At 41.8% G+C, this 26,464-nt stretch overlaps 1 protein-coding gene across 6 annotated transcripts in view; it reads right to left on the bottom strand.

The window, feature by feature from the left end:
* The window catches only part of PHACTR2 (phosphatase and actin regulator 2), a 127,197-nt gene that overhangs the window by 42,662 nt on the left and 58,071 nt on the right, over positions 1-26,464 (bottom strand). For all 6 annotated transcript variants that reach the window (XM_088161663.1, XM_014888625.2, XM_014888628.2 and 3 more), the window contains exon 2: positions 1,137-1,304. In XM_088161663.1, coding sequence (XP_088017789.1) covers positions 1,137-1,304 — 168 coding nt within the window. The remainder of the gene's footprint in view (positions 1-1,136; positions 1,305-26,464) is intronic.

Here is a 26,464-nt window from a genome sequence, read left to right as displayed (position 1 = left end):
AGGAGAGAAAGAAGGATTTGAAGATCTCAGAAATCTGTTCAAAACTTCAGCTGGCATCTGGAGTGAAGAAGACACCAGAGAAAATGTCTTCTTTTCCTTTTTGTGTAAATAAAGTTTATTTTAGAAGTTTCGCTGACAAACCACAGAGCTCATTGCTGCAACTGTTAGGGGTTGGTGTGGGTTTAAAATGTCAAGCAGTGTACTTCTAAGAGTTCAGGGGAGCCTACTGAAAACATTTTGGGAGACTAGTGTTGGTTTTATTGCCTACAGCCTTGGAAGACCATAGACAGGGGGCTTGCACTGTGGCAATGAATCTAAAGAACTCACAGAAGCTCACTGGACTCTAATTAGACTCAAGTTTAGGAAACCACAACATCAGATGTTTGAATCCCAAACCAGAAGTTTGGGATTTTTGTAGATAAAGTTTGGCTAGAGGAGTGACACAAAGACACACACACAAATATGCAGGGTGGCATTTAGTTTTCTAAACATGGATGTCTACAGCCACTTCAGATGCCCCAGGATTTTGGAGCTGTCCACACAGAGATGACAAATATGATATCAAACTTTCTGGGAGAGCAGCCAGGACACCCTAGAGCATCTCAGGTGGCCCCAAACAACTATGTTTGGCTAAGTAAATCCCAGCCTTCAATATTCCTCTTTTTAAGATAGACTATAATTCCATCACAGCATTTGATTTCAGACCATCCTTCCAGCCTTGTCAGGGGGAAGTGAAGGGGCAGAGCAGCCTCTATGAAGGCAGGGGTTGCAGAGCTGATTCTCGTTCTGCTGGGCATGGCTACATCTGCTTCTCCCCCAAACCTCTGTCCCCACCAAGGCAAGTTTTTTTTAATTTTTTTTTTTTTTAATTATCAGGAGGACAGAGAGATTTTCCAATATATTTGAGGATATGTATAGTAAACAAATCAGTTGTGCATTTGAGGTGATAGGTTCAAGACAGAAGCTGAACAAGGCTCAGTGTTTCCTTGCCAAGGATCAAACTGTTTTTCTGTAAGTCAAATATTATGCCTAAATAATCCTTGCCATCTAATAAGTTCAAAGAGCTTTTCAAATATTACCCTGGAAAACCATCACAGTGTTTTCTACTATCTGCCACCAAAGGGCCACAGACATACCTGCTGATGTTTCTCTGAATTTATCACTGGTCTTCTTCTTCCGCCATTTCCAAGGTTTAAAGATTTTGCCAATGTTGGAGAGTTTGCCCTTCCTCTTGAAGGGAGGAGTTTGGGATCCTGGGGCTGGTCCATCTGAGTTAGCAATTGAAGCCTTGTCCAAACCATCAACTGTATAAAGAAAAGAAATAAAAATAACTGAAGGATGGAAAACAAAATAGTACCCAACAGCTAAACACCTCCACTACCAGATTGCAACAGGCTGTGTATGCATCAACATGGATTCTTCCTGTTCCAGGAGGCAGCCCTGGGCTTCACTGCTTCTCAGCACCTCAACTGCAGCTGTCCAGAACTTGTTTCTCACAACGCTCATCTGGCATATTTGCACAGTCCAGAGGTTTTCTATCATTACAGGGGAATTTCTTTCAACTTATGTTTGGGTGACTTTTTCCCAATCCTTGGTAAAGTTGAATAACTAGCTATCATCACATAGAAAACAAAACCCTTGCAATGTGAAAACATAAACTGCTTCTTTTGGGTAAAATTAATCTTTTCTTAAACAAACTCTAAAGATAACTGTTCTGGCAGTGGAATGGGAACAGGTCTGTTTGATATCCCTGGTAATCAGTTCTTCCCAGCACAGCCTGCCATGAGTCAGGCTTCTTATTAACAAAGCATATTTAACAATAAGCTTTTGAACTGGAGCCAAAACTTAAAGAAGGATTTCTTTACTGCTAAAACATATTGAATTATATGAAAGCTGATACTTAGCATCAGTGGCCAAACTTTGAGTTTTGTGAACTAAATCAAGACTCATCCCACAACATGCTGTAGCATACAGTTAAAATAAACTACCCTGAGAAATCCACTATTTTTAATTTCTATTTAAGAATTAAGGTTTCTTAAAGTCTTTCATTTGTAGTCCTGCAAACAATTCCAATGTGCTGAATTTTACTCCTATGAGCAATGAAGTAACTGCCATTACTTAGAGACACAAAATTAATCATGGACTTAACTGTTTGTGGCATATAGGTTCTGTAATTGCTTTCATTCATCTAAACATTCTAATTATAACCACTTCGGAAGAGAGTTGATGCCACTCTGAACAGTAGCAATAATCATAGATCATTAAATCAGAAATGCTATTCAAAGAAAGACATATCAATGTCCCCACTTTACAGATGGAAAATACAAGGCACAGAATTGTTAAGTGCTTAATTTTATATTTGCCAAATAGCTTCCTGAATCCTGGTCCTGTGTCCTAGCTGCTAAAAAGATTAATATTCAGCCACATAACATCATGGTGCAATCTTATTATTCTGTTTCTCATACAAATGACATTTAATGAGTCCTATATTTGTCCTAGGCTTTAGATTGATCCAGGATGCTAAAAAAAAAAAATCTTTTCTGTGAGAAAGCTGATGCAATGCAAATAGAGTCCAAGAAACTTTATTTCCAATATTTTGAAATAAAGTACTGGGAAGAAAGATTCATTGCATAACTTCATTGAAGTCTATGAAGTTAAAACTAGTGATAAACTTCCTCACCTCTGTGCTTCTGAGAACAAGGTAAACCTTAAGAGAGATTTAAAATGAGACCGCCTTAAAATGAATCAGCTACCCCCCAGCCCAGCCTGAGAAGCCAGGTGAGAGGTGGGGGGCGAGAAGATCACCAAAGGCAGTGAGCAGCTCTGCAGAGAGGCACAGGCAGCACAAAGAGCTCTGCCTGAAAGCACAAAGGGTGCCTTGCCTGAAATTAGGGATTGCACTTTTGTCCCAGCTTACAGGCATTGCCTATGGAGTGCAGTCCCCTATGGAATACAGAAGCCTCTGCTGGAAACTGTGGATCCAAGAGAGAATTTAAGTTATTTGGAGTGTATGTACAAAGATAAGAGAGCAAAATTTATCTTTGCAATTCCAGCTGACACAAGGAGGGATGAGGGCCACAGTTTGCAGCCAGGAAAAGCCAAGTAAGAGGTAAGGAAAACACCACCAGGAGCTGGGCAGTGCAGCACTGGAACAGGTCCTGGGAGGATTTGAAGGCTCAGCCAGGCAAACCTCCAGAGCTCCTTCTGGGGCTGACCTCACCTAGTGTCAGGAACAGTCCTGCTCTGAGTAACCTCCTGAGTGCCTCCCAGTCAAGATTCCCGTGGTGCCAAGGGATGCAGAAACACACGGCATCTCTGAAAAATCAGCACGAGTAAACCCAAATACTCAGAAGCGAAGTTGTGAAGAAAAAACACCAGGATCTGTTGGCTGTAGAGTTCTGCCCTGGGACAGGAGCCAGGCATTATCTCCCTGGCAGAAGCAGTGAGATTTTCAGCTCAGTGGAGAGAGAGGCTACCCACCCTTGAGGCAGCAGGACAAAACCTGTGCTCTTCTCTCCAGTGGCTCAGAAAGGCTGGGCTTCTGGGGTGAAGAGCCTGCACCCTGGTGATAGACACCATGGGCTTACAAGCACTAGAATGCTGATCTTTTCAGATCCTCCTGAGCCATGGAGCACAGCCTATTGCAGGAGACCACTGTCACAAAAACCTCATCTAGATTTTTTCTCCCTGTGCCTACCAGCAGAAATGGGGGAGGATTAGGGCTGCAATAACTTCCCACAGAGAAATACAGATTTGCATCTGTCCCTGTTATGCCCTCTGCTGAAAACTGGTAACTTCAAAACAATGATATTCATCCCAGCTACAGAAATCTGTCTGCTTCAAACTGAGCAAATACATGAAATTCATAGACAATAATTCTACTCAGGAAGATGGAAACTTTTGAAAACGGATGTCAGATTAATTCCTTCTGACAATAAAAGGCAAGGAGTTGATTTATCTAGTGAGTTCAACAAGTGTTCAAAATTAGGAATTTACTAATCCATGGTCCTTGTACCAATTCCCTCATTTGAAATATGTATTTGAAAATAAGGAATAAGTATAGCTAGATATCACAGACTAACTTTAAAAATAATCTAAGATAAAGTAATATGTCTAGAAAAAAGAACTTATTTATATTCAAAAGCACATATATTATGTGTATACATATGTATTCACAAGCTAGCACATTTTATCAATTAATAAACTATTTAGAAGAAAACCCACAATTTCAGCAATGACATTTCAGAGCATTTATGGAAAGATTTTTACAAAAGTTATTACTCCTCTTGTTTGAAACATCTACAGGAAACTGATGCTTCAGATGCACACTACCTGCTTTATAGGTCATGTACTACTTCAGAATAAAGCAGAGTGTTTTTCACCTCAGAGAACTTATCTACCTTCTATTAATCATTATAAACATTATACATATTCACTGAAGGGAAAATAAACATCTTAGCTTTCTGAGGTTTAGAGGAGCTTGCTGACTTGTGGTACTCTTCTGTTTGTGTATAGTGCCTTGAAGTCCTGCCTTCTTCCCACCATCTTAAAAAAGATGCTCAGTATTTTTTACTGTTGTGTATTTTTTCTCTTGGCAGTGAAAATGAAAAGCCAGCAGAAGAACCTAACCTGCACTCCCCTCACCAGCACATTTCTACACAACTGATCTAATCCAATCCTGCTGGGGTACTGGTATATATTTAAGGGATTCTTTCTCACATTAGGGCTTTTAATTACAAGATGATACCAGCAGAAAGTCAAGTTCTCTTCTTTCCCCACCGTGCTGCGCCTTTCATGCTGCAATCCCTTCTCTCACCCACATCAACCAAGGCTCACCCACCTGTACTGCAACTCTGCTCTGAATCCTTGTCATACAGCAAGGTTAGGAGTGGCAAGAAGGAGGAAAAGTCCTCCTCCTATTGCTGGACAACATAACCAAGAGGGAAAAAGGCACAGAATCAAGTGCCCCACTGATACCAAGGCACTAAGATAGCTCTGGTGCCTAATACTTTCACTAGCAATAGTTCTCTTACAGTATTGCCATACTATCACATCACTCTTAAAGCACGTGAAGAAAACTTTTCATCCTGTCAGAATACAGGTGACTCAGGGTATTGCCACATCTAACCATGAATGAATTGAGAAATGCAGCAGAAGATGCCTCCGGCCCAGTTCAGAGTTACCTTACAAGTGGATTTGGATACAATTTCTGTGCTTATTAACTACCAGTCAGCTAGTACAGTTATTTTTTTCTCTTCCTCTCACAGCACCTTGCAGCCTGGCAGGGATGTGCTGCAAAAGTCATCTTGGTTTATTGAGACCTCTTCTGACAACAATATGATTTTTTATACCGCCTTGCTAGAGGGCACAGAGTTGGAAATCATGGTTTTTATGTCAGCAAAATGAACATGTTTTTGCAGATGCCTATTATCCCTAATTAGCAGTAAGTCATAAACTTGCTATAGAGTATAAGCTACTTATTCCTCAAGCTTACTGGCAAACTTCAAGACACTGCATAATAAAAGGATTGACGTAGTCATTAAAAATCAGAAGTCATTCTGACACTATAAATGTCATTTTCAATAAGTATCTCAAATTATTATTTTTCCTGACACAAACCAGATGGAATTTTTTTTTCTTTCTCACATTTTTTGTTTTGTGGGTGTTGTTGTTTTGTTTTTTGTTGTTGTTGGGTTTCTTTAATCTACTTGGAAGGGAAAAAAAAAGTACAGCAAAGCCATGGTGGATAAACTGGTAAATGGGAGAGATATAATCTACCTCCAGGCAGCACAATGAATTGGCATCTGCATGCTTTTGCCTTGCCATACATCTGGAGTTTAGCTTTGGAGAAACTCTGTCATGAGCTAATTGACTTGATTGTGTTTTAATTAAATGAAAGGAAAAAGCTGAAGTTCAAATGTGGGCGGCAGAGTGGTAGTTTCCATATGGAACTGCCAATATTGCCAAATGTTAATTGGACCTCCTGCTGGCAATGAGCTAAACAGGCTGTGTGCTGGCTACTTCATAGGGATGCTGGCTGCTGCCCTGGAAGAGCCAGAGGGAATCCTCCTAAGATAACCACAGGAGGGATGGAGATGATGGCCCAAATACCTCCAGGTTTCTACAAGGATATACACACAAATGCCTTTGGGGTTGTTGGAATCACACTTGGATCAGCAGTGCCAAAGTCCAGAAAGGGCTTCAAGTCCAAACACTGCAACTCCCACTGCCTGCACAAGCAAAATGTTAACTTGCTGAAGAAAGTCAAACACAGCAGGAGTGGAAAATTCAGCTCAAAAGACCACATTCTGTTCTGCCTGTGATGAGCCCCTACCTAAGCTCTGCAAAAAGCACAGGAACTGCTACACAGGTACTTCAAAGGAAAAAGGGGAAACCTGTGCTTCCCTGAAAGTCACAGCACGGATGCTCAGGGCTCCACGTTTCACAGAGCCGTGTGGCTCAGAGGGATGTGCAGTGTGTGGAGAAGGGATATGACCAGAGTTACAAACAATGATGTGTTTATACCAATTCTCACTTTCTTAGCTGTACACCTGAGATTAACTGGCTGAAGGCCTGGAAAAGCTTATTTAGCTATTTGTCAAGTGCCCTAGTCCTACAGGACACTGATCCCCAGCCAGCAAGCCAGGGACCTGACTTGGGCTTCCCACGAATTACACAAGAAACAGGACATAAAACAGGGTTAACTTTAGGGCTTGACACGTGCTTGCTGCATCATGGGGGTAAAGCGCAAAAATCATTTTTTTTTTCCTGGTCACAATAACCACCTCAACTCAAAGGCTGTTGGTTGGTTTGTCAGGTTACAGGCTACCATTACCACAAATGCAGATAACACACTTGTAACATCCACCTTCAGTGTTACTTCACAATATAGTTTTCACTCCCATGGGGTTATTTCTACAGAAAAAAAAAAAAAAAAAAAAAAGCAAAGTTATGATTGGAGGACATTCTGCAGAGACACTAGAAACACCAAAGGCAGCACAGCCAGTCAGGGTGACCCAGCATCACTAAATTACACTCCCCATGCAGGAGCCTCATGGTTCAGAGCTCCTCTGCTCCATTTACACTGGCATTTGATCTGAGTTGGGTGCATTCTACAGGACTCTGAGCACTGCAGTCAGACCTCTACAATCACACCATATCTCTTCTCAACTTATGTTGAGGTTCTTATGTCAAAACACATCAGGGATTCTCTTAAGGTCTGAAAAAAAAAATAAAAAATCTGATGTATGCTTGCAATATGCCCATAAATAGGTGTTTGTAAATTAATTATTTACATTTTGGTAACATGCAATCCTTATTGGAACAGCTACACAACTTCTTCCTCCTCTTCAATAAAATTTTTAACTTCCACACGTTCAGCTTCCTGAAGAAGGAACAAGCAAATGCTCAGTCATCCTGCTATACAGGTTTGAAAGAAATCTGGCTGAAAATCTTCTCACTACCTCCTCTCTCACACTGGACAAAGCTGGCTTCAAACCAGAAGAAAAGGGATCATAGGTTTAATGGAGGCTGCTTATCCTTTTTTTCCTCAACCCCAAGACTTGAGAAAAAAATCAGCAAATGGAAAGTTACATTTCCCAGATACACGAAACATCATATCAAAGGTCAAAGCAACTCCTCCACAAAAACAAGGGGAAAAAAAAATCCAGGCACAATAACAGAGACGTGGGAGGACAGAAAAAACAACTAAAAGCAGCATACATAAAAGAGCAATCATACTACCTTGAGCATCTGAGCTGCTAATTGAAAATTAATGCTTCTTGTGTCTGAATATTAAGGGAGATAAATCTCCTTGGAGTACAACAGTATGTATTTCTATTTATAGTTTAAATATTTTTGGGGGATGATTTTGTAATTTCACCTAAAAGTAAGCTGCATGTACTCATCTTATTAAATTCTGTATTGATATTTTAAAACATCATATCAGAAAACCAGAACTGTAAAACTGGAAATACTTCTTTACTGACTTTTCTTAGCATAGCCTTAATACGAGGGAGAAAAATAACAGTAATAAATTTACAACGAATCTTTAGCTGCAGGCAAGTGGTAAATCTCCCCAGCAGATATTGGCTAGAAGTGTGAAAATAAACCGAAGCACCTGTGGCCCCTCTCCTGTGTGATGATAAAGAGGAATTAAAAACAACCATCTTTGCAGTAGTTAATAGGTGTGTTACACCAATGCTGAGATAAAACTGCATGAGGAGAGCCACAGGGAAGCCTCTGGCCCTGGTTTCCACCTCCCCAGCTAGCAGCAATTTACTGTCCATCTGCCCCAAACAGGCCAGGAGCTCCTGGATGCCTGGCTTTGGCAGCAGCACCTGCTGAGGCAAGGGAAGGCAGGGGAGGATGCCCAGTGCCAGCTGACTGACAGGAAAGATGGGGCTGTAGCTATGGCACACCCTCAGGTGACCCTAGCTACTCACTGTCCACTCTGAGTCAAAAACCTGACCATGCTTTTACTGTTTTGCTAAAGTTACTCTGGGCTGTTTATAGCTCCGCTCCTCTCCATCCCTAAGCAAGCTTGAGGCTGTCACAGGATGTAGGATGTTAGGAGATTATTCTGCTGCCTCACCTACTCTGCATCCCTGGCTAAAGAGCTCAGCTGCTGATCCCTCTCCGATGCCGTTCAGCCCTGCCTCCAATACCCCTGCAGAGACAGAGGCTTTTCCCTGCAGATCCCTGGCTGTGTCCCCCGAAGGCATCACCACTGCAGGCACAGGCAGCACACAGGTACAGCTTTACAGAGATGCTGCCCACACAAGTGGGCTTCCAGTCATCTCAGCCTGTGCTTCTGCAACACCACAACAGAAGCCTCAGGTGAGCCACCAGCCATGCTAATGACCATCTGTAAGGTGCATGCTATCACTGCACTGAGACAAAAGAAAAATAGCCTTTTGTCTGGGCTTCTAAAGCTGAGTCAGCTCCTACTTCTGAGTTGGAGAGTGTACCATTGAGCTGGGGCAGGAACAGACAGGAGTGAAGGGGAGAGAAGTCTGGGAAGAGAGGGAAGACTTCTGCCAGGAAGTGATCACCTGAACTCACTGCCAACAGGTGAGAGAGATGCTCTGATGCCTTCAACACATCCCATACTGAAGCAATGACCACCTGAAGTGCTAACATCATCAGCTGTTTTCCTCTTCAGCATGACAAAGATGGGGAATCCACTCCAACTCATTCCAGACCACCCAATGCCCTTGCCAAACACAATTCTGTATGAATATAACATGTGTTTTTCCCTTTATTATTACTATCTTTAACCAAATCTTCCGCAATTAACATGTTTAAATATCTGAAAGCAGGTTTGGTTTTGTGGGCTCCCATCCCAATGCTTCCCCACTCCTAAAAGTACTATGGCAAGGAGTTCCTGATCTATGAATAACAGAACAGTTACATACTCAAAACCTTAGCAGCAATTTGATCAGTCATGTAATTAAATGTCTGGGACAGGACATCCCAGAGCTCATTGTGCTGCCTTTCAAGAGCAACATTTTCTTCCATACTGGCACCACTTCAACACCTTTTTTTCTAGTACAGGAAACAGCATACTGCACTTGTCCAAATGTGTGCAAGTCAGCCTCAAAGCAAATAGTCTCTTTCTGTGACCTTGCAGGCCTCAGAACCCTGCCAGGGAGGTCAAGAACACTTTTAAACCCAACCAGCAAATTTCTGATTGTTGCTGTCGTTGCAAATATTTGTACAGGCTTGTAGCTCTGCCGTCTTTGTAGAGAGAGCTGTGTTTATTTTTAAGTTCAGTTTTTAGCTGCCTTTAAAATGCTTGTCTTTGTTGCTAGATACCAGCTTGAATAAACAATAATAGTGAAACTCCAAAATACTCAGAACAACCTATTAATGATTAAACACAGTCTTAGTCAAAATACTAATTTGCCAACTCTAAAACCACAGCCTTTAAGAATCATTCATAACATTCTGTACATATAATATCTCAATTCTTAATACAGTCTAAGTCATCTTCTTTGCTATGAGGGAAAGGGAGCTGCCAAGTTGCAGCTGACTTTTATTCTGCATCATGTTTCATTACCCTCTTCATCCCCAGCCACACAGCAAACAGCTGTTTTATTCTCTGTAACTTGCTCTTTACTAGAGCCAAGGTGGGGAAAAGCTCAGGCACAAGCTGACATATTTGTCAGCCCAGTTGCCCTTTTGCCAGCTTAAACTCGGACACTCGAGGCATATTCATGTCAAAGAACAAGTCTGTGCAACTGTGATGGGATTCACTTTTACTTTAAAAACCAGTATGGTCCCTTTCATACATAATCAAGAAACAGTAAGCAAGGTAAATCACTAGCAATCACTATAGTAAAACCCAGTGGATTGCAGTACCATCTTCATGAAGGTTTGAGGCTGTGTTCATACATATTTTTTTACTTCAGTCTTTCCATGAAATCAGTGTTTATGGAAGTGAGGTGCCGGTAATAAAAACAAATTTATTTGGAACAGATTACAAATGAGAAAGCTGCTGCCCTTCAGCTCATTGCACTGGGATGCTGGGCTGGAGCCTGCCCTGTTCACTGCACGCCCCAGGGGTGCAGGTGCTTGCCACTTGTGGAGGCAGGGCTGGAAACCAGGATCCCACTTCCCTGTGGGAGAGCCAGCAGCACTCTCCTCTTAGATCCAGGCACCAGCCCAGCACTAACCAGAGCATCAAGTACTCCTGGGAGGGAAAAGGGCTAAAGAATTGGCTTGAAGCTTCAGTTGGAGACACGTCATCTTGTCAAAGAAGGCACTGAGAACATGCTTTGCCATCATCAATATGGCAGATACATAATTCATACCCTCATTTCCCCACTTGCTTGTTCCCAATGTATTTGAGGCCTCCACTTCTCTGCTTTCTGTTAATAATGAATGACTGCATTATCATAGTGCTTAAAGAGGGCTGGCCATGGATCAAATCTCTTTGTTTAAAGAGCAGCATGGACAAACACCAGAAAGACCATTCTTGTTTCAACTCCAAATATAAAATGAAAGACAATAGCTTGAACAATAAATTTCTAAACAAAATACTAAGTTCAACTTTTATGTGCCAGTTTAAACTGAACAGCTTTAGCTGGAGTTGGATGAGCATCCCTTGAGCTGGAAAGCAAGGACCTACAGGAAAAATACCAGACCCCATCTCCTCCCCACCAGTGCATTCCAACACTATACTACCACATGGCCTAACAATATTCATTTAGTACTTAGCTCCAGAACACAGAGTGTCAAAGGGCACCTGAGGAAATGCCTGTTTGCCTGTCAGGGGCACCTGAGCCCACCCAGTTAATCCAGCATGCATCAATACGTTGCTGTGCAGGAAAACCATTCCTTTTTCTAAGTGGAATTAGGAGTTAGCAGTCATCATAGCCCAATTGAACATTTTAAGCTTTCCAATTACCATTAAGACGCATTCAGGCTGATTGTGAATCAGATAATATATTGATTTATTTACTTTGTACAAAACTCAATACAGACAACAAGAATAATTTAGCCTATTTTAGCCAGATTCATGCGGAGAGAGGTCGCTCCAACTGTATGGAATGACACACTTCACTGTATTTTGCATTTTCTTTAAGACTGTCTTTAAGCCTTTAGAAAATGTAGCTTTCATTAAAAAATATTTTTATTATTCCTTATTTATTTAGAGGTAAACCAGGATACATGACCTTTGAGTAATTACAAGCCAGAATACAAACCACTGACATGAACTACTTAAAAAAACAAATGAAACAGAAGCTGTTCTTGCAATTATCAGGTTTCTTTAGTTTTATGATTACAAGTGCCATGACCTTGATGAATTGAGCACAAAAGCTTTACTATTTAGCCATGTGCTTAAGAGTGCAATAATAACAACTTGATGAAAATAAAAGAGGTGGTGCAAAAAAACCCGAATATGACTGGCAAGCCCTGGACCTATTGCTAGCAACTCCAAGCTGCACTGGAAACTCCAAATCCTTGCAAATAAAGTATGGACAGTATCAGCCTTCACCAAATTCATCTTTGGCATTATTTAAGATCTATAAAACTTTCTTTTTTAAACTACTATCAAATGATTTCCTAGAGAGGGAACATTATGTGACAGAGTGCTCGCCTGTTTCCATCGGTCCCTGGGAAAGCGAGCCGTTTCTTAGGAAAGCCCACAGGAATACTTCAGAAATTCCTGCTTGCAATTTCCGCATGGCCCAACTGTCTCTCATCCTGGGCTTTCTGCAACTCACCCAGCAGCTGATGCACTCAACAAGGGAGAGAAAGGGCTGTTATCTGCTTAGTCAACAATGAATCAACACATGGACAAAGTGTCCCACCAAGAAATGAGCAATCACTACTTCCACTGGTGGTGCTTTCCCAGGGTCTCTCTGCAAGGCTTTCCCAGAGGTGAGTCCATCCTGGCAGGCAGGGCTTGCTTGGGTCTCTGCTCTTTCTGCTCTTCCCACCCAGCAGCCCCCAAAATAACATCACTGCAAGGATGCAAGGAGGGAAAGGAAAGCAGAGATCCCACAGGTGATGGACAACCTCCCCATGCCCAGTGGGCACAGAGGGAACACAGTGGAACACTGGAGCCCTGGAATGGCAAGCAGGAGCCAAACCCAGTCCCCGAGTCCCTCTGCCAGGCACAATGTCTTCACAGCCACTCCCCAGTGTTACTTTGTGCAGTTTGAAACCTGTTGAGCTCCACTCTCAACTGAAGGAGCAGAGAGCCTTCCTGCAATCCCTGGCAATTTACCTCGCTCAGAAAATACCTCCTGAAAAATTCTATGCCATACTGAAAAAAAACTGCCTTGTAACTCCACCTCCAGTGAAAAATGCTTTGTATAAGAACAGGTTTTGAAATAGAAAGGTTAATAATTATTCTTTAAAAGAGCACCCTCAAGCAGCTTACAAATAAATGATGGCAACTTTGTCAAGCTTAGCAAGAAGCTGTGACATTTTGGAAATGAAAAGAAGTGATAAAGAGTTCAGTCATTTTGCTTGCCTTGAAAAAGGTTTACAATTTCCCTTAAACCTCCCTCCCACTCTTGCTAACATTCAAGTACTTGGCACATGTATTCAACATTTTTAGACCCTGTACTCACTTTTCACCCTAGCTGGATGCTGAACTTTGGGAGAGAGTGGTAATTTTAACACCAGGAGAGACCCAAAAATGGACTGGTGCATTACACCACACAACTCCTTGCCATGGGCAAGCATTGTCTTTCACATTCTGCGCTCACAAGAGCTATGGTAGATCAGCAAAAAAACTGGAATTGTGATGAAACATTTATAAGCCATGATAAGCAAAAGAGAAAATGTCTGTATTTAGTAGGAAATTTTCTGCATATTAATACAAATGAAGAATACAAGGAATAAAGGTAAGCACAGCACCACAGTCTGACTCAAGTTTTTAAAAAGTGCTAGAAAAGCACCACAACCTTCACTTAGTATTTTCTTATTCTAGAAGGAATGAAATTAAACTAAATCAAGTGTTAACTGTCTCCTTTTTTTTTTTTTTTTTAAATTCCTGTATAGGATCATGAATAACATACTAAACTGAAAAGTATAGAAAAGCAAGATGTATCCCACTCATCTTTTTGACAAACGTCATGACATTTCATGCATTTATGAACAGTAGTCACTGAGAACCAGTTCCATAAGTATTTTCATTTAAACCAGAACACTTCAGTTTCATGTTTGTGAACATGTACATGGCCCATGCAAAAGGACTGTCCTCAGCCTTGCATTTGAAAGGCTGCCTTTAGTTTTTGGACAGATGTCAGCACGAGGAGGAGCAGCCTGGCCAAGCATCCATCCACTGTAAATCACCCACACCAAATCAGCTCAGCAATGCCAGAGCAGCTAAAGGAAAGGGTCCACGGATTGTGTCAAGGTACCAGGGAAAACAGGATCCTATTTCAGGTAACACCTGCTCTGAGGAGGGTGAAAAACCCTCAGATGTGTCCTCAAAGCTTCCAATCCAAACAGCTCTATCACCTACACCACCTTCCCACTTCAGTCAGCCTCTCTGCTCACTTTAAACTTGTCTTTTAAACCACGTGGGAACCAAAGGTTTGAGTGGACTTTTAATTATCTTTCATGCCAACACAGACTTTTAGAGATAATTGAAATTTGTGGGGAGTTTAGCTTTGAGAAAAGTTAAAGAGAAAAAAGTAATGAATAACAAGAGAAAAGGAGGAAGGATTATTATGGCACACACATTTTCTTCATGCTCAGAGCAAGACAAAAGACTGTATTTACCAAATTTGCTCATGTTCTAGGAATACCATGGTTTTTCACTAATACTGCACACTTTTATGCAGTAAAAGGGCCAGCATACAGTCTGGGAATGCCTCCTGGCTGGAGTGTGGAGCTCACAGGGATGCACAGTTCCCTTCCCCAGCAGTGGCAGCACTCTGGGCTCAGCACCTGCTCCCCAGGGAGGCAACTGAGCATGGAAAAACACAAACACAAAATATGAAGTGGCTCTTGTTATTCATGCAGAGGGAAGTGCCTTGTTACTAAATATTCTGGAATCCATGGCTCTGCATGGTGGCTTTTAAAAAGGACCTTGGACTCCATATAATATTTTAATAAACCCACCACTTTCACAACTAAAACAAGCCAGAGCACAAAGCCAGGGCGAAATGTACAGTGCTAGAATACTGCCCTTGGTGTGCTTTGGTGAAGCCATTGAAAAGAATGTAATCTCGATTTTATATGAAGTCATAGCATTTCATATGTCTGGGGTGTATCTGGATGTTGTTTTTATAAGTACAAAACTCTGCTGGTAGGAACAGGTGAGTAATTGGTGAAAATACTGCAAGGATTATAACTAAAAAATATTGTGTAGATTTTCGTGCAAGGAGAAGTTCTCATCCTTAATTTTACTGATATGCAGTTTAATGCAAAGGGCTCTTTTTTCAGGCAGATACAGAAACAGTGGAGGAAACAGTGGAGGGCTGTATCCACAAAAGAGAAGGATCCAGTTTACTTCTTATGGCACCTACTCAGAACTGGGGAGGCCCAGAGCAAATCCCTGCTACTGAAGGTACCCTTAACCTACCACATGTCCTCAACCTGCCTTATTCTACTACTGGGGAGCACTGCTTTATTTCTCACCTTCTCTCATGTACCCTTCCAAACAATTGCTTCTACCAGACCCCTGGTTTCTCTATTTTAATGGACACAACAAATATTTTGAAAAATTGTCAGTTATCTTGAAAATTGTGCTATGGACATTTGCAGCAAAACATAACATCAATCCCAGTCTGATGCTAAAAGCTTTGGTGAGTATATGTGACTAGGCACATACATGCATCACTCAGTGGGACTTCACTCATAATTCCTAGGTTAGAAGAAAAATGTTCCTGCCAATGTGCCAGAAAAACAGCCATCAATATGATACCAACCATAAATGCATCAAGATGAACTAATGGTTGCCTTTCTCACCTGACTTCGCAGTAAGCTGCCAGGCTAAAGGGGGGCTACTGGAAGTCCTCATAAAAGACTCCCAACTGTACTACCCATCTCCTTGAAGCATCATCTCTTGCACCACCTCAGCATTATCCCAGTTTCCCTCTCTTCTCTCTCACCTCAAACAGAGTTTTGTTTTTTTTGTCTCAAAACTTCTGCAACCACTCCATATGTTAAAAAAAAAAATTTTAAAAGGCACCAAAAATGGTAGGTGCAAAGACTGAATTATAAGGAAATACACACAGTAAGACAAAATAAACCTCTCTACATTTGCAAGTTTTCCCTGCATTGACATCTGAACATGTAAATAATCACTTAAACCAGAAAGAATGGGCTCCATGATGGTATTTTTTTAATGAGATTGAAGTGTCTGCTATTTGCTTTTAGGAAATGGTTAATTTAATTAGCAGTTCTGCATCTGTTCTTTCTTTTCTCTCCATTCAGTCTTACATGGAATATACTGCATGAAAAAGAAAAAAATTTAAACCAAAAGTAAGAAACCTCTGGGCCTATATACACAGAGGATGTATCAATTCTTAGGGGGTTAAGAAAAACTCGTCTGTGCCACCAGACACCTCCCTGCTGACTTAAGGACACTGGTCTCAATTCTGCCCTGCTGCTATATACAGGTCCTCAGGGGAAAAAACAGGTTGCCAAATATGCTAACCAGTAGCATTCCCATCCAAGAACTGTCAGGGTGCAATGATGTTATCTGCTAAACCACAGGCAGGCAGGGACTGAGGAGCCTGCTCCCCTGCAAAAGCTAAAGAAAGAATTAACCACAGCAGTGGGATAATTCACTAGCTGTCTTCAGCTGATTCCCTCATCACAGTGAACTCACCTAACATAGGATTTTATACAGCAATGCTATTTTGTGTTTTAGGTTCATCTCACCTTCTGGTAATGTTTCCAGCAATGTACTCCTCTGTAGTTGAGGAAACCCTGAATGCAATGTAGGATGAGCTACAGAAAGAGAGAGAGATGTTTTCTCTACAAACAGATCCCTAAGGACAGCTGGTGGAAAGGTAAAACCACAGACATCCACAGCATGACTTCAATCATTTGTGCTCACTTACATCCATGGTCTATGACTTTCAGGTCTGACATACTCCATCTGCAGCAAGGGGGGTAAAACAATATTTAATTATCACACAACACCCACCTTCAGGACTGATACTCATGGAAGACTTCAGAGCTGGGTGACATGAACCCTTCCAGATCACACCAGGGTGATTATCTGTGGCCTTTATTCTTACATCAGATCTTGCTGATTTTGCACTGAAGCAGCTGGGAAGGGTTTGTACCCTAACAGGGCTGAGCTGCAGCCACTGCAGCCATTGCCAAACTAAAAATTGGTCTATGCAATAGATACAGTGTGCAATGATAGACATCAGATTTTGTGTCCAGCTTCTCCTACTAACTAGAGAAACCTGAGAACTCCTGAGCTTTTGTTAATGGTTTAAAATGTATTGAAAATATTGCTTAGCTTTTGTATGCTTTCTAGTGACCTAAACCTGTATTCTCAAAGTTTTTTCATCATTCATGGATGTCAGCTAGAAAGGTACATTCTTTTTTCCTCTTTTTCTCTTTCAAAAATACATTATCCTAGAGATCCAATAGTGACATTAAATACCTTTTTCCTTCAACACATTTTTTACTATGCACTTCAAACTAAGCTACAGAGTTTCCAGGTGCATTAAATGTTTCAGAAACACACTCTTCATCTTGCTGGATCTGGCTAAAATATGTTCTCCTCCTCTTCTCCCCCCCTTGCCTCTGGTAGCAATGGGAAAATTAAATCAGCAGGAAGAGAAGTGCAGGGGGGAGTTAAGAGAGAGGTGTTGCCGTCAGTCTCCAAGATACTTGTTTTTTCAGTTTCAGGTTTCTGAGAATTCCCCTAGGCGTTGCCAACACAAACTTTCTTCCTCTTTTCAGAATCGTGTTCTCTCTGACACATGACACAGTTACATGACAGTACTGCCCAACAAAAAGCTTTTAAAGCAGAGTGACAGGTAATTTCTGCAATGCTTTGTAGTCAACATCTTCTTCTTTTTCCTGCTGGCTCATGTTTTGCTACTCTCTTATTACTTTCTCCTCCAACTAAAATATGTATTTCTGCTTGGTCTTTGTCCAGTTCTCAAGAAACTGGATTTATCCATAGTCTTAGTTGCCTACAGTTCATTCCCTTGCACAGAGTCTCTATTATGTCTCACTTATTTCTTCCATACCCTATTTCTATGTTTCTATGCTTTTCAAAAGCAGCAAAAAATTCAAGCAAGAATGAACAACAGCATGGTTTTTCCAAGAAATCAAATCTAGTGTCCTCTCATAAGAGTCAGACCAGCCTTCCAAAACTTTCCTTTAAAAATTTAAGCACGGGAACTACCCTGCAATTACTGTAATTGTTTAAAACCTTGTATGGATTTTTAGCACAAATTATTAATACCAATATTCTCCTTTTTTATCAATCACTTGAACAATTCATGAGAGTAGGAGAATCATACATGGTGGTAAAATGTGTAAGGCAGGAAAACCACTACACCCTTCTCTGTATCAACATAAAGGAGGCCAGATTTGCAGTGTACTAGAATACTCTTCACATTTTCAGAACAAGAATATTCCTAGCATCTGTGCCAAAACCAACACTTCCTTCCCCTCAGAAATGCAATAAATCTATAAAACTCCAAGAAACAAACCAGTAATCTTCAGACACATTGAATGAATTTACAGGGAAGGAAATGCACAGCCAGTTCTGAATTATTAACAATGAAATAAATTATAACACATTATAAATGCATAATTTAAACACATCTAATTTCTTGGCAATTAACTGTCTGTGTTTTTTTCTCCTTATAAAGACAGCTAGTATCTAAGAATCATTTCCCACCAGCTTAGAGGGACTTTAAGTTGTAACGTGACTCAAATTACTTGATTGTATCCCACTAAATCTCTTTCATAAGCATGCAGTGAAAGTGTCATTTCTTTGCTGATTCATCCAGGGTCTTGGAGGGGAAAAAGGGAGGGAAAAGAAGCCCACAGAGATTAGCTTTCAGCCTGGATGACTTTATATTGTTTGTTATGACATAAATGCTTCAGGTAAGTTGATCTCTGGGGGTTATAAGCAAGGAAAGCAATTGGGAGAAGAGTCACAAACTGAACCCTCTCTTACTATTCACATCACACCATGTTTTTAACTCAGGAAGCTGCTGCTGAGTGAAATTCACTTGTTTGGTGCCCAAGTACTAAAATCCCTTCAACAGCAGAGGTGAGAGATGTACAAGCCACACTGAGGCTTTCCATGGCCTCAGGGACAAACACTGGCTAGGAACAAGTGTCCTGGGCATCTCACTCCCTACAGGAACTGCAGCTGGGGCTCTTCCATGAACTCCTGTTGCTCCAGACACCCACCCAACAATACTTACACTGGGATATGCCAGCAGAGGCTGCAGTCTGCTGAGGATGCAGACATGGACACTGGCACATGGCACTGGCTGCCCAGCTCCTGGATTGAGAGTGAAGATCACTGGTGCACCCGACTGCAGCAGGCTGAGCTGAATGCAAAGCCTGGCTCCAGGAATCACAGAATGTTTGGGGTTGGAAGGGACCTTAGAGATTATCTAGTTCAAACCCCTCTGCCACGGGCAGAGAACCTTCCAGGTTCTGCCTTCCAGGCTCCCATCGTGGTAGTTTGTTTCTTCAACACACCATACTCTTTCCTGACAGGCTTCCCTCCCGTAAGGTTTCCTGGGCATTCAGACCAAATTTCACTCATGACAAATGCTATTTCACTTAGTTGATCTGACTACCAAACAGAAGTTGAGATCCAAATCACTTTCCTCCTGTTGCCTGCAGTCGCTCTAGAGCCATACAGGCAGAAGGCACAAAGAGCCAGCCCCATCTTCCTCCTCAGCAGAAAGGCTCAAGGGAACAACAATCATTTAACTGTGCATCAACAATGTTGCAAACCCCAGAAATAAAACCAGGGGTGACAAATCTCCGGTCAGGAGTTCACCTTCTGAGCTGAAGCTTCCAGCAATAAAGAAAAACTCTTAAGCTTAAAAGAGTCCCCGTGTGACTCTAACTCTTGTCAGCAATGTTTTAAGCTGAAAGTGTACATTATGACAGCAGTGAAAATATCAAGTTTCATCATTTATCACAGTTATTCTAATAGTGCAAATCACTAAGTTAGCTCAAATCAATAAGTATTAGAGATTGTCTGCATTTTTGGTGAATTATCTCGAGATCACAAACTACATGATCTGTTTGCATAGATCATGCAGTAGCCCAGGCTTTGAAACCCAACCAGCATCTGTGGCCTCTGCACCACTCTTGGCCTTTTACTGGTCAATACATTAAAACGTTCAGATTCAGAAAGTACAAAAAGGATTAAATAACACTGAAATTACTATTGTGCATCTACCTGATGAGGATTTGCTGACTGTTCGGGCAGACGGTCAGAGTGAAGACATCTTAAAACACTAATTAAAAAAGCACATTCTCAGGGGTGAGGAATGCAGGCTGATCTTTGGGAACAAAACTGGTTTTGCTCATATGATTTCACATGTTAGGACAGCTGTATCACAGCCTAACTCTGCTAGGCAAAACATCATTCTAATTCTATGAAACCAATGCAGGAATCAGAGAAGAAAAAGGCAGCACAGCCCTTATCGTTTCAAATAAAACTTTATTTTCACAAGGCTATCATTGACACAGATTTGGTATTAACCCTCTGATGATCTGTCATTCTCATTCTACTTACATGCAACCTGACAGCATAACCTACACTTCCATACAATGATGGAGCAGCCACAGATTCTCATTTCTCCCTAGCTTTTTCCCACCTACACCAATTATCACACTTGTACAAAGCAGTGAGAGAACAAAAAGATAAATAAAACTTTCCTTTTGGATAGAGACTTTATTTCTGAGTGTCCATAAACCAAGTCAGGGACAGAAGAAATTCATATTCCTTTGCAGCGACCTTGTATCAAGCCTTGCAAGAAACTCAAGTCTTAAGTTTCCCAAGAGTGAGCTGCCACTTGACTAACAGAGGTGATTTCATGGTCTCTGCTGATTGCTAGTCCAAACCACTATGTGGACTGCAAAAAGGCAAGGTGAAAATGAGTCACATATTTTAATATCTAAACCAAGAAAAAAACCCTCCAAACCCAGAAGAGAGAACATCCAGCCCTGTTACCCACGTAATTCTGGTCAAACACAATGAGAAGAAAAAAAGGCCATCTTCCTAACCTGCATCAACTGAATATCCATGGTGATCTTCCCACCTAGTTCCTACTGAACCAATTCATAAGACACTACAGGAAATGGCACACTCCAGACCCCACCATAATTTTACATTTGCCCAAAAATACACTTGACTGTGTAGGGCTCGTACAGTTCATGTATGGAGGGGATATAAATTACTCAGTGTCAATCTCTGGTTTTGCTTTGGGTCACAAAGAAATTAACCACCTCTCCTGCCCTGTCATTATGTGCCTACTTTCCCTGCCCATGGTTTGTAGTCACAGTTTCTTCTGGCTCAGAAGGGGCACCAGCAGCCAGCCTCACTCTCTGGGATCTGTGGGAGCAAAACAGACCAGAACTATCTCTGCCTGTTATTAATTTTATCATCACCAGCTAACTACCTCCTTTCTTTTTTCCTGTGCCTAGCACTAGCCCTACTTGAAAGTCAATCCTTTCGTATCAGAAAAAGAACAGGATCAGGAATCTGCCTTGTGCCAGCTTGAGAAGACAATGCATGGACAGTTCAGAAATGACCTCTCCACATGGGACTGAATGGTAGCTATTTGGGGTATTTCTGCCTATCAGAAATATTTTTCTAGCTGCTGTTACAATTTTAATACAATGGGTAGAAATAAGTTCTAGGAGCAGGCTGTTTGCAGAAGTATTTTTAAAAATCCATCAGTGATTGACACAAGGCATTGAGAGCACTCAGCACTGTGTTTTAAAACAATTAATTCAGTGAAAAACAAATTCATAACAGCATCGATTCAGAAGTATTTTTTTGCAATGTTACATTTTTTAAATCTTAAAAAGCATCAGTGTCCAAAATTAATAAAGGACAACCTTAAGGAAAAACATATAAAGAAAGATATAACTGTGGAAGTCTTTTTTGGTTTTAATAGATTGTACTGTGATATGGTGCAAACACTGGTGAGTATTTGAGAGCACTTTGGTTTCCTCCTGGCTATCTTAGGTGCTGTCCTGCTTCCTTGTAAAAAGTTTTCCCATTTAAACCAAGGAATGAAATAAAAAGGACTGGAAAGCATTTTGATATCTGTAACAGAAGACACCACCTAAGGATGAGGCCAGGTTACTCAGGAGCAGTAAGAAAGCCAAGGAAGAGAATCTAGGAAGGAAGGACAACTGATCCAAGGGGTGGCTAGGATCCAGCAGCGTGGGATCAGTTGTTAGTGGGGCTTAGCACAGGGGGCTCAGCAGGAAACAAGATCTCCCCGGAGCTTTTCATCTGGGGGAAGTATCAGCGTGGTCATCTGAGAAGACAACCCCCACACAAACACAGGCAGCCAGCAGGGCTCTGCCCCCTGCCCAGGCACTCCCGTTCTGCCCATGGCAGATGAGGAAGCTGATGATTAACACTGCGAACAGGTGATTAGTGGTGCCAAACATCAGCACATGAAGATATCTCAGCAAGCATGCCTGACATGAAAGGTCACATACCCTGGCAGCTAAAGCAGGAGAAATTCTGGTCATCTGGGAAGCAGCCTCAGAGGCAGAAGAGGTGAGACACCATCCTGTTGAGCGCTACACCTTTGTTTTCACACCATGCGGTGCCTGTGGTGTGGCTGGTGCCCAGTGTCCTTACGAGACCCGTGTTCCTGGCCGTGCCCAGGATGCAGGCTCAGGTTGCAGCCTCCTCTGCAGTGAGGAATTGCTGCAGCTGAGGAGCAGCGGCCATGGGGGCACTGCTCTGCTCTGGAGGATCACAGAGCACCGGCCAGCATGTACACTTTATATCCCATAAACATGCTATACTTAAAAGGGTGTACAATTTTTTCTCTCTGTATAGTGATTCATTCCACCCTCTTACATTCAGACCCTCACCAACAGCACCAATCAGAATCACGGTGTTGGGAGCATGATGAGACTTACACATCCAGCAGTTGCCATTGCTTTTCACATTTCAGCTCAAGAAACACAAGTAGCAACTATTTAAAAGAGCTCTTGTTCCAATTCGTAGCAGGCAATTTCATGACTACCCATTCTGCCTGAAAACATGGGCTTTTTATACCTTTGACTAGGTATCCAAAATATCCACTCAATCAGCCTGAAGTCTAAGGCATATTACATACTTAATTAACCCGAATTCTGGAGCTGTCACAGCTGTAATCCCATCTGATAACACTGGTAGGATGAAGAAAGAGTTTCCCAAAAAGCTGGAAAGGTTTGGATAGAAATTTAGCAGCAAATGGAAACAGTACATCTTTATATTGTACTTAAAACTCTTGCATAACTTACAAAAGCATAAAAAAGCAGGAGAAAATGTATAGGCTTCTCAGTGTAGTCTTATGAGGGTTCAGCCTCAATATCCCCAACCAGTTTAAATCTCAGGAAAAAGAAAAAGGGAGATAAGGCTCTCTGCTAAGAATGTCCTTTGTGGCTGTGGACAAGTCATTTGGGGCTTCACATCAAATTAAACTTACCATTTTATCTCAACAGCTCTGCTTTCCACTCTTTCAAGTGTAGCAAAACCTGAAATGACCAGCTGATAGGTGTGCTGGGAGTAGTTCACTGCACCTGTAAGTGCTTGGAAACGCCTTCCTGTAAAGTGCAACAAGTTTCAAAGTTCTTCCACTTTTGAAAGGAAAAATAGCCAGAGGAGAAAAATCAATTTCCTTTTTAAACGCTTTAAGAATTATTACTCTAAGGGCTTTTCTGCACATTCAGAGTCATAGTGGACTGAGTCAGGATGAGAATTTAGGTCCATGGCTGAGCATCTCCACGTCCAACTCCTCAGGAACAGGAGGGCTTGCTCCACAACAGTGCCCTCAGGAAGGCTCACAAGTAGCTACTAATGCAGAGCACTACTGGAATAACTCCTTTTACTAGACAAGTCTTGGAATTTCTCTGTGGATAACCAATTAGTTTGTTTACCATCACCCAGAAGTGCTGAAGCAAATATTAGTTTTCCATTTCATTTCGGGATTATGAGAAGTTTGCCCAGTTAATGCAATTACAATTCCTCTGCACAGACATAGGTGAAGCTGCTGTTTCCTTGTCCACGAACAGGAAATCCCATAAAGCCAAGAGAGATGAAAAGCAGCAGTCTGAGAAACAAGCTCACTTCTGACCTATGAGAATCATTTCACCGAGTGCCAAGGTCAACAAACAGGATCCTACCAGTGACTGCTTTCATCTCATGGGGGGAGCTGGGTGGGAAATGGTTTTCCTGTGCTGTTGAAGTACAGTTTTGAAAAAAACTGCATGTCTGTAAAAGGATGAAACGCAAGCCAGACAGTTTGTGCTCTGTTTCTGCAAAACGTATGTGAGGAGAGGAACTCCTCCCACCCCAGAGTAAACAGCCCTGCAGATCGCATCCTTGGCACAGGAGGTCAGCGCAGGGCTCTGACCCCGATCTTCAGCTGGCCCCAATGAGCACTCTGACAAGTGGGGCAAGAGTTTCCCGGGACCTTCCCTTTGCAACTTGTCCTACCCCATCCCATACCCTCAGCTTTTGTTCCACACTCCATGCTGAGCTACCTGACCCATTCTGCTTTTACTGGAAATTTCGTTCTTGACAAGGCATCGCTACTCAAGAAACAACAAAAATCTTTTGCCACCTAACTAGTTCTGCTTTGAAATGCCACCTTCCTCACATGCTCATCATGTCTCCACTGCTTGTCTCTCTGTGCTATGGCTGCTGCTGAGCTATCACAAAACAAATCCTAAAGGAAAAAAAACAAAACTGGAAAAAGTGCACAGCTCTGCTGCCCTCTGATAAACTGTAGATCAGAAAGTAGAAGTGATAGCTTTTGCACACAATGGCTGATAACCCCCAAAAGCACTCAACTCCAGCCAGTAAATGGGGAGAGAGCACGTTAATCAAGTCTTGCCAGGCGTGGGAAAATCAGAGAAGAGGAAGGAAAATGAACAACGACAATATGTGCTGCTTCTTATCCATATATCTGTACTGTCTATACTGTCTTCCAAAACTCCTGTGATTGATGTTTGTTCACATTTTCTGACCATGGCAAATAACAAACAAGCTTTAAAAAAAACTATCTAAATAACTGGAAAGCTGCAAGCTAGGAGAAGGAGCAAAAGCTGCCTACGGACACCAACTGGGCAATCCAACACCTGCTTTGGTGCCCAACGACCACTCATAGCTGTGAGAGATGATTAAAGCCCAGATCCTCCTGTCCAAAACACTTCAACACCCACTCACATGCAGCTGATGGCAAGCTCTAGCACGACGGTATTGCTAAAGAAAGTTCCAATGGAGTATGAAAATCTGAAATTATCCCTCTTTATAGGCATGCTATTCCATCTGGTATAAGTCTACATCTGCCCAGTTGAGAACAACTTCTGAATTTTATGATTAGGCCTCAGTCCTGTCCTTAACCCAATGGGAAAAGTGACAGTAGGACCTTGATCTGTTTGAGTACTTCAACATATATTTACATTTCCGAAAGTAAAACCTTTAATTTAAAGTAAATCTAAAGACCTAACCCTTCAGGACACTGGCTGAAGTCCATTCTGAGTATTGCATTATGTATATATTTTATCTCTTCTAAGTCATTCTGTGACTTTCAGGAAAAATCTTTCACTTTGCTATATCAAGCCTACATGTTCACTTTACCAGTCTACAGTGATTTACTAGTGGTTCCCTGCCCTGCACAGAGCCAACAGAGCCCTGCAGGGCTCCTAGGGCAGGATCTGAGCCCTCCAGGCCGGCATGGTTGGGGGAAAAGGGAGCAAACAGGCAAGCAGCTCCTCACAGCTGCTTTTGTGTGGCTCACTAGGGATCTGAATGCACTATTGATTCTGTAGCACTAAAACAGATTTGTAGCCCCTGCGTGTGCAAGACAGATATCTCCTTTAACTCTAATCTCTAGCAGCTGTCAAAGACTTAAATGGCTTGGAGCTGCCTGGCATGACAAAATCAACGAAGATTTTAGGCCTGCTTGCCTAAACCAGTGGAAGTCATTCTCCTGCCCTGATCACAGATGGACAGGGCCTCCCAAACTTCACAATGGATTAAGTGTCCAGACCATGTCAGTAAAACAGACTAGAGAAAACAAATGAGTGCACCACCAGGAATCCATGCCACCCAGAAAGCCACTTGCCCTTATGGTTTCTTGTTGAGGATGTACTCTCCCAACAATTTCAACAGCAAAGAAAGTGCAGTGGAATTACTCTTCCATAAAACCTCCCAGAGGCACTACCACTGTCTCATCACAAACTGTAGTGCTCTTAAAATTAAGTTAACTAAAATTTACTTGGCAATACTGGGGCAGCATCGTCATAACTTACATCTTCAGATACCCATCTCTTACTGCTCCTGATAAAAATTTTGGTTTTGATCAAGAAAGAATTCAACAGTGACTTTTTTCTTTGAGGTAAAGCTAGAAATTCATCCCAGTTATTGTCCATTATCATCCAGCCAAGCGAACATAGGCATCACAGTTATCCTTAGTCAAGATACAGGCACCCTCCAGCGAAATGCCTCACAATGGACTTTTGCACTTAAGAGTTTGGTCACTTTTTTTGTACGGGAAGTTTAACAAAAATTTTTAACCGGTCCATCTGTTTCCTTACATCTGCTTCCCGATGACTACCTTGAAACAATCCTAACACACTGGCTGCTGGGTGAGACCTCCAACAGGATGATAACATTTATTGGAAATGGCCCAACTTCTCTTTCATGCAATGTTTGACAGGTGAGAAAATCATCCAAGGTTTTGCCTGGGATGGTGTGACTAGGAATATAACAGATTTAGTCTGAAAATTATGCGTTAATACT

The sequence above is a fragment of the Sturnus vulgaris genome, chromosome 3 (assembly GCF_052056855.1).
Source record: "Sturnus vulgaris isolate bStuVul1 chromosome 3, bStuVul1.hap1, whole genome shotgun sequence".
Classification (NCBI taxonomy): Eukaryota; Metazoa; Chordata; class Aves; order Passeriformes; family Sturnidae; genus Sturnus; species Sturnus vulgaris.
The sequence above is the reverse complement of the archived record's forward strand: the minus strand, read 5'-3'. Positions and strand labels throughout refer to the sequence as shown.